The sequence below is a fragment of the Pangasianodon hypophthalmus genome, chromosome 4 (assembly GCF_027358585.1).
Source record: "Pangasianodon hypophthalmus isolate fPanHyp1 chromosome 4, fPanHyp1.pri, whole genome shotgun sequence".
Lineage (NCBI taxonomy): Eukaryota > Metazoa > Chordata > Actinopteri > Siluriformes > Pangasiidae > Pangasianodon > Pangasianodon hypophthalmus.
Window position 1 is genome coordinate 14,995,820 of NC_069713.1, and position 18,925 is coordinate 15,014,744.

At 38.1% G+C, this 18,925-nt stretch overlaps 1 protein-coding gene across 2 annotated transcripts in view; it reads right to left on the reverse strand.

Moving 5' to 3' along the window:
• Positions 1 to 2,507: 2,507 nt before the first annotated feature.
• Positions 2,508 to 18,925, reverse strand: part of pcxb (pyruvate carboxylase b) — a 202,602-nt gene continuing 186,184 nt past the window's right edge. For both annotated transcript variants that reach the window (XM_053233022.1, XM_026936435.3), the window contains exons 18-21: positions 18,662 to 18,841; positions 6,963 to 7,211; positions 5,566 to 5,706; positions 2,508 to 3,458 (exon numbers count right to left, since the gene is read on the reverse strand). In XM_053233022.1, the coding sequence (XP_053088997.1) occupies positions 3,207 to 3,458; positions 5,566 to 5,706; positions 6,963 to 7,211; positions 18,662 to 18,841 (822 nt within the window). In that variant the 3' untranslated portion in view covers positions 2,508 to 3,206. The remainder of the gene's footprint in view (positions 3,459 to 5,565; positions 5,707 to 6,962; positions 7,212 to 18,661; positions 18,842 to 18,925) is intronic.

Here is an 18,925-nt window from a genome sequence, read left to right on the forward strand (position 1 = left end):
TTACCAGTGTAGGTTACGCCTATGTCTGTAGATCTCAAACAAGACAGCTGCTTTGATGCCTGTGCTTGATCATGAGTCAGAGTTAGAAGGCAGCACATCAACAGCTAGGAAGACCAGTATAAACAAGCAGTTTATAACACTTCTGCTAAAGCAGCCTATAGAAACATAGAATCTATTTAACACGCTAATTATAATGTTGTTCAATAGATCTTTTTTTCTCTTGATATTTCTGAAAGGACAAACATTAAACAACCAAAGACAGATTATAAATTTAGCACAAAATGACAACAAAGGAAGTCTGGCCTAATGGCTTCTTCACTAAGTTAAGGAGACTCCAAAAGGCCTCCAAAAGCTTTCCACACATTTCTGAAGTCTTTCCACCCTGACAAAAAAAAAAAAAAAACAGGAATAAAAAGAATTGATCTTACTGGTCCTTGTAATCAGAAGATTGAGTGCAAAATTTTTGTTTCAGGATAGAGTCCCCATAGATTGCATTGCATCCAATCATCCACAGATTTTCCACCTCTGCTGTCCAACTTCCCAAATCTTTTAGCCTTAAGCTACTTAAGTGAAAAAAAAAAGAATAAAAGGGAAGCTGGCTATGAAGCATGAACTGAGCTTTTTTAATCCTCTTGACTTTTTTCCAGTCACCAAACAAAACCTGTCTATTATTATTTTCCCTCCAAAATCCTGACTCCTCCCCTTTTCTTTTTCTACAACAAACATGTTGGCCATGCCACACCCTAATACGGCTCAACCAATGAAAAAGGGTTATAGAAACAGAAAAGGTTATGGAACTTGGATTACAAGTTTGAGACTTGAGGCTTGGAAAACAGCAAAATATTACAACATTGCCAAGAAACAGAACCACAAGAAAGAATCACAAATGGTGCATTATGCTAGATGGAATAAATGAATTATATAACTGTTGGAGATAACAGAGTTAATATCCTATGACTACTCCAGCTATTTCTCATCAGAAATCAAATCTTGCATCAAATAACTTGTAATTTGTACACAATCTAATTGCTAGTCCCCACTGTGATTGTGTTTTCTGACTGGCTGATACAAAAAAGCTGTTGTACAGGATTATGGGATAAGGACAGACATCAGTAGGGAGTTCTGCACTGTCAGAACAAAATGGTTCCATCTCGCGCCCTAAAAGATTCTGGGTTGAAGATTCTATATAGAACCACATAGGTTCACAAACAGAACTCCTTCAGAAAGCTAGAACCATTGACATTGCATGGTGTTTGACAATGTCGGTGAGACACTTCTAAATTACTTCTGGTGCAACCAGTTGCCATCAGAAGTCAGGTAATTATTTAAATGGAGTCCACCTGTGTGCAAGTCATGTGATCTCAATATAAATACACCTGTTCCTAGATGGCCCCAGAGTTTGTTACATACCGAAACACACAACATCATCAAGATGAAGGAGCTATGAAAGCAAGTCTGCTACAAAGTTCTGGCAAAATGAATCAACCAAGGTTTGGTTATGAATAAAAATTGCAAACTTTGAACATCCTGTGTATGATCCATTAAATCCATTATTAAAAAAGTAAGAATATGGCTCAACCATGACTGTGAATAGAGGAAAGTAAGTGACTGGGTAAGGAGGGCATTAGTCAGAGAAGCAAGCAAGATGCTAAGGGTAACGCTCAACATGATACTACCAACACCAAGCTTTACTGTGGCGACTGTGTTCTCAGGCTTTCCACCAAACATAGTGCTTTGTGCCAAGGCCAAAATGGACTCAGCAGACCAGAAAAGCCTTTGCCACAAATGTACTGAGCCTTTTTGCAAATAACAAATGGGATTTCATATGTCTTGCCACTCTTCCATTAAGCCAAGCATTGCAGAGTGCCTGTGTTTGTCCTGTGAGCTGTGGATCTCTCCAGCTCCTTCAGAGTTACACTCGAAGACTCTTCGTTGCTTCTCTGACTAATGTCCACCCTTCATTTACACCCCCCCAAACACACACAGTTAAATACTATGGCCTTTTTTGTGTAGATTTATGACATATAACCCCAATTAAGTCCAGTGGCAGGTTGTAACACTAAAAATGGGGGGCAAATACTCATCTAAGGCACTGTACATCTTAATGTGCTGTAGGCCACTTCTGCTCTTCAGAACAGTTTAGACTTCCAAACATTGCAGGAAGATGAAAGCTTGAATGAGGTGAGGCAGTGTTTCCAGCTGTGAGAATGAATGGGGTGGACATGGGGTGTACACTCTGAAGATGAAGATGCTCTGTCATGTTACAATTAACATGTGTCTATACAATAGCAGTTGCAGTATAAACAGTAGTACTCAAAAAACAAGCCTTTGTAGGTTATGTTACAAAGCATCCAGAGATTGAGAAGGTGGGCATGGAGAAAGGAGAGGGAGAAGAAGAGGAAGGATTTGATTATGTGACCACTTTCTACTGCATCATTACTGAACTCTGTTTTGCAATATATCAAGCCCTTTAAACAAGAATAATGGCTGTTAAAAACATTCAGAGATTTACACTGAAACAAACATTAGCTTTATTTATAAAATTCAATTATAAAATGGCCCCATAATCAGGTGAATTTATATCATAAGCTATGATGTAAGATACATTATTTTGGCAACCCATCTAATATTTTTGCTTTAATTTGTACTGCATGTTCTGGAGAGCTTAATATTGATATTTTACATCTATTATAATATGTGTTTTAATGCTCCACTCATGTAACATTAAGACAAAATTGGTGTACTTTGATCCATAAGAGATCTTATACATACATGCACATAAAACTTCATACATTTGCAGAATTTACAATGATTAGTCACGTTAACAGGCAATAAATTCATTTATCACTTTAATACTAGAATCATCACTGTGGAAAATATAGCTCTGTCACATAGCTAGATTCAATATGCCATAAAGTTCTAGGTGAGGATGTGTAGTTCAAACTTATGACAGAAAGAGAACTGCAATCCTACGCTGTTGTCACATTTTGTAGATAATTCACTTTCAAAATAAAAATGTATTGCTGAATAAAATATTAATATTTTGGATATTACACCTCTCTGGTACTTGCACTGAATATTTAAAGCTGTTTGAAATGTATTTTTAAAATTTAATACCAATTAGGAAAGTTAATAAAGAGTCAAGCATCACCAGTGCTAGTGGGCTTGTGTTGTTTAACCTCTGCCCCGTCCCTGACCTTTAAAATTTACTCTGTGATCTCCAGGATCAAATCGTCTCCTTCCAGCGTGCTATCAGCCTTGACGTACACCTTGGCTACGGTTCCTGTGACTGGCGAGTTCACCACAGTCTCCATCTTCATGGCGCTGAGCACGCAGAGGGGCTGACCTTTCTCCACCTTCTGACCCTGTTTCACCTTCACCTCCACCACCTTCCCTGGCATGGGGGCTCCCACCTGACCCTTGACGTCCTTCAAAGCCTTTGGATGGAAGTGCATCTCCTGAGGGTAGTACACAAGATTGGGATTCCGGTGATTAAGGGAATACTCTAAACTCAACACATCACTTATGTAGTATATATGAGATTATCATGGGCAATAATTTTGATATATTTTCCATAACAGAATGAAGGATGCAAAATCTGTTTACCAATACCTGCCAATGATGGTAGTCTAAAGGCAGTTGTTAGGGTGGTAAATATACTTATGAGAAACATATATATTTGTTGAGCATTTTCAGAAAATCTTCAGTCAGAGGTATTTGCAAATTAGGTTCAATACCTCTTAAACTTAAACAAAAAATTTTGGGTAAACCTAATTCCCACGAAATTTATTTTGCCTTTTACATATAATAAATATAATATATACAAAATAATGACCTATGAACTATGAAACCATGAAAATATTACTGATAATTTGACAGCTGGTGCGTAGACCAGTTACAAAGTGAATCTATTAAATATACAGTACAATGATGTTTTGCTATGGCATTTAACCAACTTGATCAAAGCATGAGATTCACTGCATTAAGAAAGCACACTTAGCTAGCAAGCTAGCAATTAATACACCTAGAGGCAGACTTACCATTTGTTAAACTGACTTCTTATCTACCTAACATGATCTCTGGCAAGTTTAGAAAGTTAATAAATCATTTCCATGATGTTTTGGTGAAATATATTTCCTTTTTTTTTTTAAAAAAAAGTAAAATGGTTAGTTTATTATTAGCAGAAAACCCAAATTGTTGTCAAAACCAGATCATTTTTGGCTGTTTGTTAGAATTCTGATGGATTTTCCCAGACCACTACACATATATTTATGTATTTATATTTATATAGATACAAGTATATTGATGGAATTCAACTGCTGTCATTAGACTTCCATTAAAAGTGACTACTTTGAGCTTTTCTTTTAAATCGCCAATACTGAGAAATATGTCATTATTATTCATAATAATCACAGATACAATATGTGACAGATGTGGTGGACATAGTCTAGTATACTTTTTAAGGAAGACAAATTGCCTTAGAGAGAATGCAAGAATTCTCCTGACACCTGAACTCATTTTGTAGCATTACAGCTGTTCAAGTGTTCAGCCCAGGCCTCCAGGGTTGAGAATTGCAGATTTTACACTCTCTACTTAATTTGAAGTCAGATGTGATGACATGGGGGTTCACATTACTCAATTAAGTCCTTTCCAGGGAGGCACCTGATCTCGTTTTAAGCATTTAAGCATTATATCATGAGACTTAATAAAATAATTCACAGTTTACAAGTCTAAAGGGAGGGAATTGCCAAATTTACACTCTCTCTTTACCTGAAGTCAGCTGTGAGGACATACCATCATATTACCTAATTAATTATGAGGGATAAGCAAACACAAGAGATGTTTTACAGTAAAGCTGTCAGATTGGCATATAGTTTGAACTTGCTGTTGAGAGTCTATGTTGCCTAATAAAAGAGGCTGCAACAATGCACTATTTTTGTAGCATTAAACAATTTAGATAAGACAGATTGGCACTTTATTTTCTCCGTTTAATCAAACTAATGACTGGGATGTGCTATGTGAGAAATTGAAGGGAAGTGGCATTTTTGATGGGTGCCGTGAAAGCTGCAAAGTGAGAATTGGTAATCTGACAAAATGGTTGAAAAAAATAAGTTTCTCACCCATGTATAGAAAGTGAGAAGATGGTGCCAAGCCACTTGATTTGGAAGATGCTTAAAAGATACAGTCTCTCAGTAATGAGCTGCTATTACCGAAAATTGTGTCATTATGGATTTGCTGTTTCTGTGGACTAAAATAAGGGTATTTCTGATTTTTATGAGAATGAGAATGTTTGTATGATAGGTTCATTGTTGAAGAAACTCAAAATTGAGCTTCATTATGGTTTTGCTGTATTCGGAGACTAAAATAAGGGTATTTCTGATTTTTTTATGAGAATGTTTGTATAATAGGTTCATTGTTGAAGAAGCTCTAAACTGACATTCATTATGGTTCTCCTGTTTTTGGAGACTAAAATAAGGGTATTTCTGATTTTTAGGAGAATGAGAATGTTTGTATAATAGGTTCATTATTGACAATTCTCAGTTTGTTTTGTAAACACATAATTACCTTCATAGCCACCATATCTTTGACTAGGACGGACCGCAGTTGACCATTAAGCTCAAAAAACACCTCCCTCTGTCCAGCTTTGTTCAGGTCCCCCAAAGCCAAGGCTTTGATATGTAATGTCTTTCCTCTTTCCAGCTCAACCTGAGTGACAAACAGAGGGAGAGGGAATGAACAAGTGAAATGAGAGAATGCAATAAAAAATGTATTTGTATTAACCCTGACTGAGAGATGACCTATTTGCACAGTGCTAACTCAGGCTTCTGGCAGGCCCTGAGCCACCTGCTGTTGGGCAGTTAAATTGGCACAACTATTTTGGAAGTTGTATACGTCAGGGACTGCTTAATATAGACCATGCTAATCTAACCGAATCAGTGATGGCTTACATCTTAGTTAAGTTTTTCTCTGAGTAATGAGGGTAACCAGATTTGCAAAAAACATCTGCCTCTATGCAAAAAAGGATTATGCAGACTTTCACTGAAGAACACTGAGGATACTATGATCACTATCCAAGGATATAAGAAAAGCAAGTGTAAGCATGTTTGGAAAATCAAAGTCAGATAATTTAGAGATGCTAACACGCTGCTTTTCCTCATCAGTGGAGTTTCTGAGGTATGACAGGCAGCAGAGTGAATTAAAGTTCACTTGTTTCCCTTTCATCCGGATCTTCCTCTGTCTGATTAGCTGAGGTGGTCTTTCTTCTCCTCTCAGTGCGTAGCACACACATGCTCATGCATGTCTGTGCCTGGTAGGTTCTGCCCAACAGGTGGGCGCAACGTCTGTGCTTTCTGTTACAGCATCTACTGTGGCGCGGGTAGTGGGGATTTAGGTGAGAGAAACATTGGCAAGTTACTGAAAGCAAATTGTTAAGCAAATGCTAAGACTGGACGATGCCAGACAATTTGTTTTAGACTTTTTGAGCATCCTTTATTTAAGGATGTGTTCATCTTAAATCTTCATATCTTGACATTCAGTTTGCTCGTCCTAACCACCATCCATATCAGACACACTGTACCACAATCTGTTCTAGCGCGAGGACTGGTTAGACCACTGAAGTCTCATTTAGCACTTTTCTGTCATTGATACTGAACATTAAAATAGGATGAAAGGGGGGTCCTGCTTTTGGCCGGTACTTAGAAGGTCAATTCCCACTGCACTATAAAGAGGCTGAACTGGATTTGGCATGAACTTGTCTGCAAAGAAGGCTTGGGAAAAAAAAGAAGAGATAACAGTAAAAACGCTATGCCCCAGATACAGGCCTCATTTGAGCAGCTATTATAATTTATGGCAGACACGCAGAGCCAGACATGACAAAAAGGTAAGAGGAGACAGACAGTCCGCAAGGGAGAAATAGACAGAGAGAGAGAGAGAGAGAGAGAGAAAAGATGGAGGATCATTACCTGGAACTCCTCTGCAATTTTTGGTCCATCGAGAAATAGGCGCGTGTTGAGACAGTCGACGGGCCCGAAATTAGATGTGAACTCTTTAAACTCCTGAAAGACTTTTGGGTACATGGCTGCTGACATCACATCTTCAGGCGTGATGTCCTCACCATGTGCTGCACGTAGATCAGCCTCCAGTTTTTTGAAGTCCATGGGGGGCAGGGATGCACCCGGACGACCCTCGATCCGAGGCAGCGATTTAAGCACCTATGACACAGATTGAATGAGAGTGATCTTCAGATGGAGGAAATATCTGTTCCAGGTTTCAGCATAGCACAATTCTTTGAACTCTCATCAGGTGATGACAAGTGGAAATTTGGCTGTCTGAATGGGATTCTTCACAGTGGCATGTTCGGATTTAAAATACTGACAGTGTAATTACTCTTTAATCTCCTCCATCAGCTCTTTGCGTGAGCCATCGTGGAGGAAAAATCCCTTTACTTTAATAATACAAAGACTCAGTCCTCTATGATACACATCTATTAAACCCAAAACTCAGCCGTCAGTTTACGTATAAATAAAATAACTCAGAATTGAATCCAAACTACCAGAATGCAATGAAGCACAAATGTGTTGTCAGTAATATGATCCAATCCAGTGAAAATCTGTCAGATACTATAACTCAAAATACATCATTTACATAAGCAAACACTATGAAGGAGAAGATAAAAAGAATAGGCAGGATGGCAGATCGGCAAATTGTCAAGACCATGTAAGGTGCCAGTGAGGTGGAGAAGTAATTGATCTTAGTTGAGGAAAGCGCTTGTTTTAGCTAATTGAGGTTGGCACAATGACAAGAGGCACATTGACATTCCTTTGTTTCCTTTCTTTTTTTTTACAGCATGAGAGTAAAAAGATTATAAACAGCTTTTGAACAACAGGAAGCAAACATTTTTCTCTAGATCAGAGAGTCACATTCAATAAAAATATAGCCATTAAGACAAACAAGTGACACACCAACAGGTCTGTGGGATTAATAGGCATGCAGCTCATTATTCAGCCAAAATGTCTACGGGTTAAAATGGTCAGCCACACACCCACCATGACCACCTTTTGATTAATTCACCTCCTGGTAGCTTTCTGAGCTTAAAGCATCCCAGCTGGACTGAATCTGCAGCAGGTTTGTTCCGTAGCCGTGGGACACATTTGCCCTCCATCGTCAGCTGAACAATGGCTTACATGTTTAGGCAAACAGCAAGCTATCAAAACTCCTACCATCAGTGCACTTCGTTTCATGCCTTAGCAGCACATAAAATCACTTTCTTATCCCCTCTGTAGTAATAGATGTATCATTAGTTTAGCTTCTCTCACAAAATCATTTTTGATTTAGAAAATAAATTAGTTTTCCTGGGCAATGATGGCCACACAGGAGGCAGTGGATGGTTATGGGAACCAGTATGGCTCTAATCATTAGAAGCATTTTTCTCTCTGATGGTGCAGACTTTGTAACCAGGACACACATCTCTCCATGCTATTATCACATCAACGGTAGAGGAAGTGCCTCCACGGCGATTTTATTTGCTCAAATTTATAAGCGTTAAATGAAGCTGGGCAGCAAAACGGAAAATCTTTTAGTCTCCTGTTACTATTAACTCACAGGAGATGCAGTTCTCTCTCTCTCTGTGTGTGTTTGTGTGTGTTTGTGTGTGTGTGATAGAGAGGGAGAAAGAGAGAGAAAGAGATAAGAGACAGAGTGTGTCACTAATGGGCATTAAGTTCAGAAGGATGTGAGAGGTTTCAGGGAGTGCCACTTCACCATTTAAACACCTCCTCTGATCTCTCATCCCAACCAATCCATCTATCAGCACAACGAGGAGATGGACATATTGCACCCTGAGTGGAGACCAGGATGTGATGGATCTTGGAAGAGTGGCTCAATTGAGCTGTCCAATATAAATGCTATTCACAAGACTAAAGATGTAATCACACCATTATTTTGCTGACATGGAGCAAAAATCAGGACTATAATGGGTTTTCATGGAGTGATGTATCTTCGGAGGGAACATAGTGACATTTTTAGCTAGCAAATCTGAATTGTTCCAATTTTACACATCAAGTCCAGTGTGATTGCTCCTGCTACTATGTTCAGTGTTTTTAAGAGACCACTAATTTAGTGAGAAATTGGCTCATGGACTTTGGATCAATCAATTACTTTTACTTGTCTTGTCTTTATTCCTGTTTAAATTCAATTCTTATAATACATCTGTAAAAAACTGACCAGAGAAAATGACAATATAAGTTGAGATTCTTATAATGAAAGTTTACGTGTGTCTATCTGTGCACTACTTCACTGTCTACTTCGCTAGTAGTTCTAGCCAGCTAGGTATTTAGCTTGGCAAGAGGACACGGGCCATTTCTGACTTATATATACAGAGCCAAGAGCCGAACATTAACAGATTTTAGGCTTTTAGTTTATTTGTAGTTGCCTGGCAGTAAGTTTGTTCAGAATGCTGCCTGCTGTAGAGAGAAAAAGACTACTTCCTATGGTTTTCATTTGGTACATAGGTTCAAATGTAATGCACGCTTCCAAATCCCACCACCTGCTGCACTACACACATTGGCCGAGGTGCCATCTTACTGACAGTAGAACGTTTTTACTAGGTGGATTAATTAAGATGCATGGGTGACAGCTGAATCAGGAAGATGCAAAAGTACTGAACATCAAGCAAAATAAATTGCAACACAAACTCATACTACACACAGCTATCTTGCAGCTAAATATGTCCAAAGAAAATAAAGACGCCCGACTCAAATAATATCTTTAAGGTGGTAGGAACAAACACCACATCTCATAGCTAAAACGTTGACCAATGACTTGCTTGACCTTTTATTGTTTAATGTGCAACATTAAAAACTTTTTAAAAGAGGATAAGGACTATGGCTACACATTCATATTCTCTCCAGGAATTCATATTCTCATTTGTTTCACAAAGTTATACACAACTAGCACATAACTACGTAGCTCCCCATACGTTATAAAAGTTCTTAGCTATCACTCTTTAGCTTGGTCTGTTAGGTTTCCAGGCAACCAAAGTGTGGGACTAAACAAGCATGCTAGAGATTTTACTTGCCTAGGGGGCACTAACTAATAAATGAATCATAAATCCACCCGTCAGAGAGTGTAAACATGCATTCACTTGTTTCTAGGTGTTGTATATTATTTTGCATACTTTGTGCATGTATTATATTATGATCAGATCAATAATTATTAAACATAATTTAATATTCATTTTAATATTTTAAATAGCACTAAACATTTGGTATATTCAGTCTGCATTATTCAGAAGGATGTTTCTCAAAACCTGTTATAAAAATACTGGTACACTGTACAGGATCTGGCATACTTATTGAATTTTTATGCAAGAGAATTCTTTTTTTTTTTAACTGCAAAATATTTAGGCGTAGCATATATTCTACACAGAGTCAATGTCTTCATTTATAAAACATGCAGGAGCAACTCATGTCTTAATGTATGATTATTCTATACAAGCACATAAGAACAATTTTTAAAACACCTGTATGCATGTATGCATGAATAAATATGCCAAATCCTTCACCTGTGTGGTTTGTTTAGAATTACAAGACACGTTAAAAATGTATGAGTGTGAATGAGTGCTTTAACTGCACTGACACTGTGAATTTTGTGTGCATAATGATAATGCATCACTGATGATGTGCTCTAATAAAGCCTCGGCTCCTCACTCTTCCGAGACAACTGCCCACTGAGATAGTTAACTCCCTACCTTAAACAGTGATTAGCAGTGTCAGACTGCTGAACTGAATACCAAATTATGATTAACTGATAACGTCATACAATACAACGCCTACAAACTCTGTCACATAAACCCTGAACTTTCTGTTCTAGTTTATAGTAATATCAACATTATGCATTGCCTAATAAAATATTGCTTTATTTCAGTGAAATTAAGAGACACTCCTTCTGTTAATTGCTCTGGTGTCTTTTTTTGCATTGACCTACTGCTGACCCTCTATCAGTATTTTAATTAAGTAAATAGCCTTTATTGCATGTGTGTTTATTCTTGATTTGCTTCTACATTAGATATTAGGCGGCATTAATTATTTAATGAACTCATTAATCATTTTGAACTGTCATGAGATAGTCCACCATTTGAAACACGCCCACCAGTGCTATTAGGCAGCCCACACGGCAGAGCATTTTAAATTAGATACAACTTGCATGAATCCTGATTGGAATGCTGATTTTCACATTGATTTAATTTAGCACCAAATCCTTTATTATGATCAGTTTAAAACAGAATTTCTGGCTCCCATTTACTGCGTACAGGCCAAAGGAGATGTTTGTCATTTTTTAAAGCCTTCTCCTGCTGTGAGGCAAATTACAATTGCACTGAAATCTTTGATACATCATTCCTCCCCATTTCCTCCCCCAAACTTCCTCCCAACAAATTTCTGCACATTTCTGGGCTGGAAAGAAGTAAACAGATGCCTCCAGTGAAGAACCTTGCACATAAATAAATAAGATATATTTAAAATTATATCACTATTATTGTCCAACTTAAAAGGCCTAGTAAAAATCAGGGACCGTCAAAAGAGGAGCAGAACACGACAAGGCCTTCACATTATCAAAAGCCAGCTGGCAGTCAAGAGACCACCTAAAGGTAGTAGCAGGGCTCAGCAGTGCAGTCAGTGGCTCAGCAACCACAGAAACAAGTTTGCAAAACCCTCTGTAATAACCAACCATTCCTAAAATTTGATGTAATTCACATCGTGTTGTGGGTACAAGAAAGTCCAGAATGGCCTTAACCTTAACCTCCAAAGGGCAAACTATTCCTTGACCAACCCTCATACCCAAATAAACCACAGTGGCCTGTGCAAACTCACACTTTGCCAAGTTCAACGTCAAACTGGTCAAATACAATTCTAAGAGACTCAATATGACTGCCCCAATCACAAGAGTGTACCTCCAAATCATCTAAATATGCAGTACAATTACGTACACCAGCAAGAACAAATCCCTGAAAGGTAGCAGGTGAGTTTTTCAACCCAAAAGTCATCACTGTATATTGCAGAAAAGCATCTGGGGTGATGAAAACTGATAGCTCTGAGGCTCTAGGTGTCAGTGGAACCTGCCAGTATCCCAACTTGAGATCTAGAGGCAGTTTTAAGGTGCTTTCACATATGTGGCATTTAGGCCATTTAATCAAACCTTGGTATATTTCCCTTCCTTGGTGTGGATTGTTTGAGCAGGTAAGAACATCATCTGCACTCAGGTGTGAACCAAACAAGTGGTCTGAGACTGTCTGAGTGAGGTGAGCTCGGCCCTGGTCCAAAGCAAACCCTAATGCGTTTCGATTGCAGTGAATCGACCCTGAATTGACTCAACTGCAGAAAGTGTTTGAGTTTGAGTTGCAAGCAGGATTTTTTAAAGATGTAAGCTGCTAAACTAAGCTGCAGAAACATGATGTGTTCTGGATATCTTGAAGAAAAAAATAAACAAACAAACAACATTGGATATGCTGCACAAAATGTTATAAATTTGTTATTTCTATAATTAAATGGGTGTTTATTTATTGTTCTCGCCTGGGTGATTTCTATGCACAGCTAACAAAGTTCTGTTTAGCATTTATTCCTTTTGTGTATTTCTGACCAATGAATAAAAGAGTTTTTTTTAGTACATTTTAAGCACGGTCTCCCCTCCTACACACCCCTCAGGCACTGTCTTTTGCTTTGTGTGAAACCAAAATAAACCAAGTATTAAAGGATAAAAAAGTACCAATTTTTCTCCGATTCTGAATCAGCAAACAAACTAATTGGTATGAAAGCAACTTTAAACATTTAAACAAACTGCATCTTTAAGCGTGCTGATTTATGCTTTTTGCTTTGACAATATAACCGTGTTCATTGTGTGAATAGTTAAAAATCCCCACAGGAGGAGTTGAGGCCTAGTTCTGAAATAAAGCCATTATTAGAGTTGTGCTGCAATTTTTTTTGTCTGCAAGAACAAAGCTCCTCTTCAAAGCTCTCCCAGCTAAAACAGAGGCAGGGTCTGTAAGAGCACACACTCTGGCCTGAACCCTCAGCACATTTATTTCCACTCCTACTGAGCCTATTCTAATCGAGCTAGCCATTAGCAAATTCAGTTAAGCTAATGCTGTTGAGAAACATACATAAAATATGCCGATTAATGCATGGTGAGCCTCTCTAAGGACTGCCTTGGAAGGTTTTAGTAGCTTTTTCTCTCAGTAGAGGAATGATACACAAAAGAGTGCTCGCTAATGTTATTAGTCACACAGGATGCAGTTCATAGATGCCTCCCACATTTCCCAGTCACCCCTCGTTAATTTGATGGCTTTTGTGGCTATTTGCGAGGAGAGAATCGTGTTTCGGTGTGAGTGCGACACAGTGAGAGTGGATGCAGAAGAGCAGAAGATGGCAGGTTTGGTTTGAACTGGAGCGGAAACTGCCGTCTCCTCAGAGGTGTTTAATTTGGAGTGTTGCCTGGTTTGGGAAAATGCCTGATAGAGTGTTTTAGGATACAATGGCCTCTCTTTAGTTTGATTTTCTTAGCTCTAAGGATTGAGAAAAGAAGCTCATTGTGATGGCTTACAGCAAGAAATCAAAGTCTTTTATATGCTAGTCAACATAATCCACTATAATACGCACACACACAAAATGGTAAATCCGTTAAGCCTGTGTTTCTAAATAGGACGTGTGAAAGACATTTTAATGCTAGAAATGTATAGATGACTAATAATTGAGGAATGATGATAAACTCTGACACTTGAATAGACACAGTGTGTGTCTGGTGTGAGAATACTTATCAGTGTTGTTCTGGTGGCTCACGGCAGGCTGGACCTGCCTATCTCAGTTAATCTGGATGAGCCGATTCCCAGAGATAGGACACTCGAGCTCTCAGGCCCCACTCCAAAGATCTCTAGTGCACCACATGGACACTGGTTAGCGCTCTCATCCAGACAAACACCCTCCTACACATTTGTATGTGCTCACACACAAATATGCATACACAGACACGCATAATGTCTTGGGCTATAGTAATGTGTGTTTGATGCAGCATAGCCTAAAGGCTGGTCTATAGTAGTAAAAGGGCAGCATTAACAGTGCATCTCCATGGCAGAAGAAACAACAGCTGAAATCACTAGTGCAATGCACCATGGGATATGTCCTGTTTGGCCATATAGACCCCAATGGATGCTAAAATGCTTTATATAACTCAGAACAATTTCATACATGATTTCCTGTGGCATTTTCCTTTACAGTACTGTCACTGGCGTGATGATATTCTGGGTGTCGACAGCTTTATTTTGTTATATATTTTAAAAATACATATGAAGGCTCAAAGATGCTTAAAGCTTTATTTTTAAAGATGGAAACCTCTGATTTTTCAACTTCGACTCTGGAAGGCTTATTTGGTTTGTTAATATAACAACAAATGCAGCAGCAAATTGTTAATATAACAATGTATATAAGAGCAAATTGTTAATATAACAACAAATGCAACAGCAAAACACGTCATTAACTCAAAATGGGAAGGGTTAGTTCTTACTGAACATCACATGCTTGTTGCTGATTGGCTACAGCATATGACTATCAGAAGGAAAAAGAAATGCCTGTTTGCCCTTAGCCTGGCAAAAATGATTTAATGTGTCATTATAGTGAGGAGTAATTCTTTCTTCTGAATAAATGAACTTCCTTTCACAAACTCGCATTATTGGCATTTGACTTGCTGTTGTGTTTTTTGACTTTCTGTTGTGGTGTTTTTTGACTTGCCGTTGTGGTGTTTTTGTTGTGGTGTTTATGTTGTGGTGTTTTTGACTTGCTGTGTGTATTTTTTTTTGACTTGATGTTGTGGTGTTTTTGACTTGATGTGGTGTTTTTGACTTGCAGTTTGTTGTGGTGTATCTGACTTGCTGTGTGGTGTTTTTGACTTACTGTTATAGTGTTTTTAACTTGCTGTTGTGGTGTTTTTGACTTGCTGTTATGGTGTTTTTAACTTGCTGTTGTGGTGTTTTTGACTTGCTGTTTGTTGTGTTGTTTTTGACTCGCTGTTGTGGTGTTTTTGACTTTCTGTTGTGTTGTTTTTGTTGTGGTGTTTTTGACTTGCTGTGTGGTGTTTTTGACTTACTGTTATAGTGTTTTTAACTTGCTGTTGTGGTGTTTTTGACTTGCTGTTATGGTGTTTTTGCTTTGCTGTTACGGTGTTTTGGACTTGCCGTTATGGTGTTTTTGTTGTGGTGTTTTTGACTTGCTGTGTGGTGTTTTTGACTTGCTGTTATGGTGTTTTGGACTTGCTGTTGTGGTGGTTTTTTTATGTGGTGTTTTGGACTTGCTGTTATGGTGTTTTGGACTTGCTGTTATGGTGTTTTCGTTGTGGTGTTTTTGACTTGCTGTGTGGTGTTTTTGACTTGCTGTTATGGTGTTTTTTTATGTAGTGTTTTTGACTTGCTGTTATGGTGTTTTTTATGTGGTGTTTTTGACTTGCTGTTATGGTGTTTTTGACTTGCTGTTATGGTGTTTTGGACTTTCTGTTGTGGTGTTTTCGTTGTGGTGTTTTTGACTTGCTGTGTGGTGTTTTTGACTTGCTGTTATGGTGTTTTTGACTTGCTGTTATGGTGTTTTTGACTTTCTGTTATGGTGTTTTGGACTTTCTGTTGTAGTGTTTTTAGATTTGCTGCCATTTTTTTTATTTTGTTGTTGTATTTTGCACTTATGTGTGAGAAAACAGAGCTTGATTAATGCTATACTGTATATGTTGCATTCAGTAGTTTATGCCATCATATTTTTACTGTGTAAATCTCTTACAGAGTGTTCTACTGAGCATATACAGTAGTACACTATGTAGGTCTAAAATACCATTATTCCATACCATAAGTATATGTAGTGTATATACATGGTAGATGGTGGATTAAACAAAAACAATACACCAAAACAGTTTTATAAATTTAAAACATCTGAGTCTTAAAACAGAATGTTGTATTTAATTAGGTCATGAAACTAGACGCAGTCTACTTTACTATATTTAATATGTGACAAAACAGCACAGCTTCTTTAAACACACAGACATCATCACATGACCACTAACTCACTAATTTGTTGACAGCTTTACTGCAGCAAAAGTATTTACTCTTGTGGAAAATTGTGCATCATAAAATGAACCCCATCATAGTCAAGGGCAATAAAAAAGCTGAGCACTAAGCCCTTTTGGCAGGGACAGTAGTGTTATAAAACCAGGAACAAAACGTTATTAATGATCCAGAAACAATGCCATTTCGATGCTCTTATTTATGCACTTACTTTTACACCTGCACTAGAATTCCTCCTCTATCTTTCTATCAATATGCCTGCCTCCATCTCCTCTACCTCCACCTCCCCGAGAACTAAACTGCTCACTTGAATGGTGAACAGGTTTCATTAATCTTTGTGTCCCTCTCTTCTCCATCTCTCTCTCTCTCTCTATCTCTCCATCTCTCTCACGGCAGTATGCTAAATGTGCATGTCACTCTTTGAAGGCCAATATAGTGTTCCCTGCAGGGCTTTGTATGGAAATGCTGCCATCGCTGACAAACACCGTTTGATCTTTTATTTTTGGGCTCCAGGGTGTTATGTTCCTCAGGGATATTGAGTGCGTGTTTGAGCAGAAGTGTGATAGAGAGAAATGGGAGAGTTTTAAAGCCGACTAACCCTCTGCTAGAAAAAGGAATGTCATCAATATGACAGCAAAGCCCTCAAAAAGTCTCCCTCATGACTTGATAACTTAGTTGTTTTGTAGTGTGTATATGCATGAAGTGTCAGTTGTTTCCCTCCAGAAAGATTTCATTAACCAGAACAGCATAACACTTACCAGGAAGAAGAACAAGCACATCAAAAGACAAGTGCAGATGAGGAGAAATTTACAGAATAGCACCTTTCTTTCTTTTTCAAGCCCCCAGATACACAAACAAACCGTACTGCACTCTCAATTTCCTAGTGTAATTCAGTGGACCTAGTTAAAGGACAGAGATGTTGCTTCCTTCTAAACTACTGACACAAGTACTGGGGATGGAAAACTTTGACCACACTGTGGTAAAATGAACTTTACTGAGTAGTTTATGAAATACTAGAAATGTGTACTTAATAAACTGCCTCAGTGTATATGGATAGCAGTATAAATCTATACTAAAACCTGTTAAACTTCAGACATCTACATTAAAGGGATTATTCTATGCAAAACCCATAAATTAAAGGTGCTGTTTGTAATGTTTAGAGGAAAGCTTTGAAGTTTTCCTCTAGTGTTTCCTTATCAGAAAGGGTTCAAATTTAGGAACCATTAATTATACAATAAACCCTTTAAAATTCTTCGAGAGCCATTTGAAGAGTGTAGTTTCTTCATTTAAAGCTCCTTTTTTTGGTCCAGAAATTCTGGCACAGAAGCTATGAACTCTTCATTATCCAATAAAGCCTTAAAGAACCATTGAAACCCCCCCTTTTTTATATTTATAGTATTATATTTTTATATTTATTTTATTGTATTTACAGTGTTCAATATTTTCTTCATTGAAAGCTTCTTTTTACATTTTTCTGGCCCAGAAATAAGCTCCACCCCAAGCCTGTACAAAACAATTCAGCTCTGCTGCTTTCCTAAAGAGACAACCTACATGGCATATATAGCTTGTACAGATGGCTCTAAACATTACAGATTGCTGCTTTAATTTGTAATTCCATACAGTGAAACTAGTTTCATTGAAATTAGTTTCCAGGCAATCTGTAACTAGAGTTAGGTCTATCTTTGGGATAAGTAAGTAAACAAATTACCACCCTGATATAATCAGAGTGATGATAAAGCATAATTCTTACGTAAAATAGACATCTACTGAAAAAACCAACAGTTGATGCATACGCATTTGTCTTATTTTTTTGCTCAGATTGTGTAATCCTTGGCTAAAGGCTGTGTTCATTTCCCTCATATTACATTTGGAGATTTGTATGTGGAACACTTCTTTAACTAGGTAGAAAATAACATTGTTGTACTATGTATGCCATTAAATACATATTTTTTAATGTCAGTTAAAGACAGAGGCCAATTTTTGGACCAGCTTGTTCTTGCTGATAGGAGGATTTGCTGCAAAGTGAATACTGCACACTTCCCTGGTATACAGTAGGAGAAGGCCTGATTAAAATTCCCATTCTCTCCCTAAGACACAATGCCACTCTAAACAGAGAGGCGAAAAAACAGAGAAATGCTCAATTTTCTCTTTAAAAAATTAATTAACCGTGTAGCATCTTGACAACAATGAAGTGACAAAATTAAAGCTTAAACGCTAATTGATGGTTTTAAACAAATCTGCTTGAATAAAATCAGGTGCCTTTTGTTTGTAACGCTGTTGTGGTCTAGTTAACCTTCATAAGATGTATTGCCTGAGTGCAGGAGTAAATTGTGCATGGATTTAAAATTATGAGAGATAAAACACAGCCTTTGGCTTATTTGGGAAACAGTGATACTACTCAGGCAGGGAGTTTGTCTACTATCACTGTGGCTTTGCTCACAAGCAAACTCTGTGTTATTTCACTAATTTTCCATGGTGTATGCAGTAATTAAAGGTGTAGTTATGCTTTTACTGCTGGGTCAGTGAATATGAGTGTGTGTGCTCATGTGCTGTTGCACGTGCATGGTCTCTTACCTTTGACCTGAACGGCTCGGGGAAGCCTCCGTGAGGAATGCCAATGTGTCCCTGCAGAAACTCCACCACAGACAGAGGGAAGGACAGTTCATCTGCCCGCTCTTCTACCTCGGCCCTAGAGAGTGAGTTTTGAACCATGAACTGTGCCAAGTCTCCCACAATCTTAGATGACGGAGTCACCTGTGAAGAGAGAGAGAGCGAGAGGGAGAAAACTATAAAACTTTGCTCCTTTTGCATTGTCAGTGAAGATCACTATCCACTGAA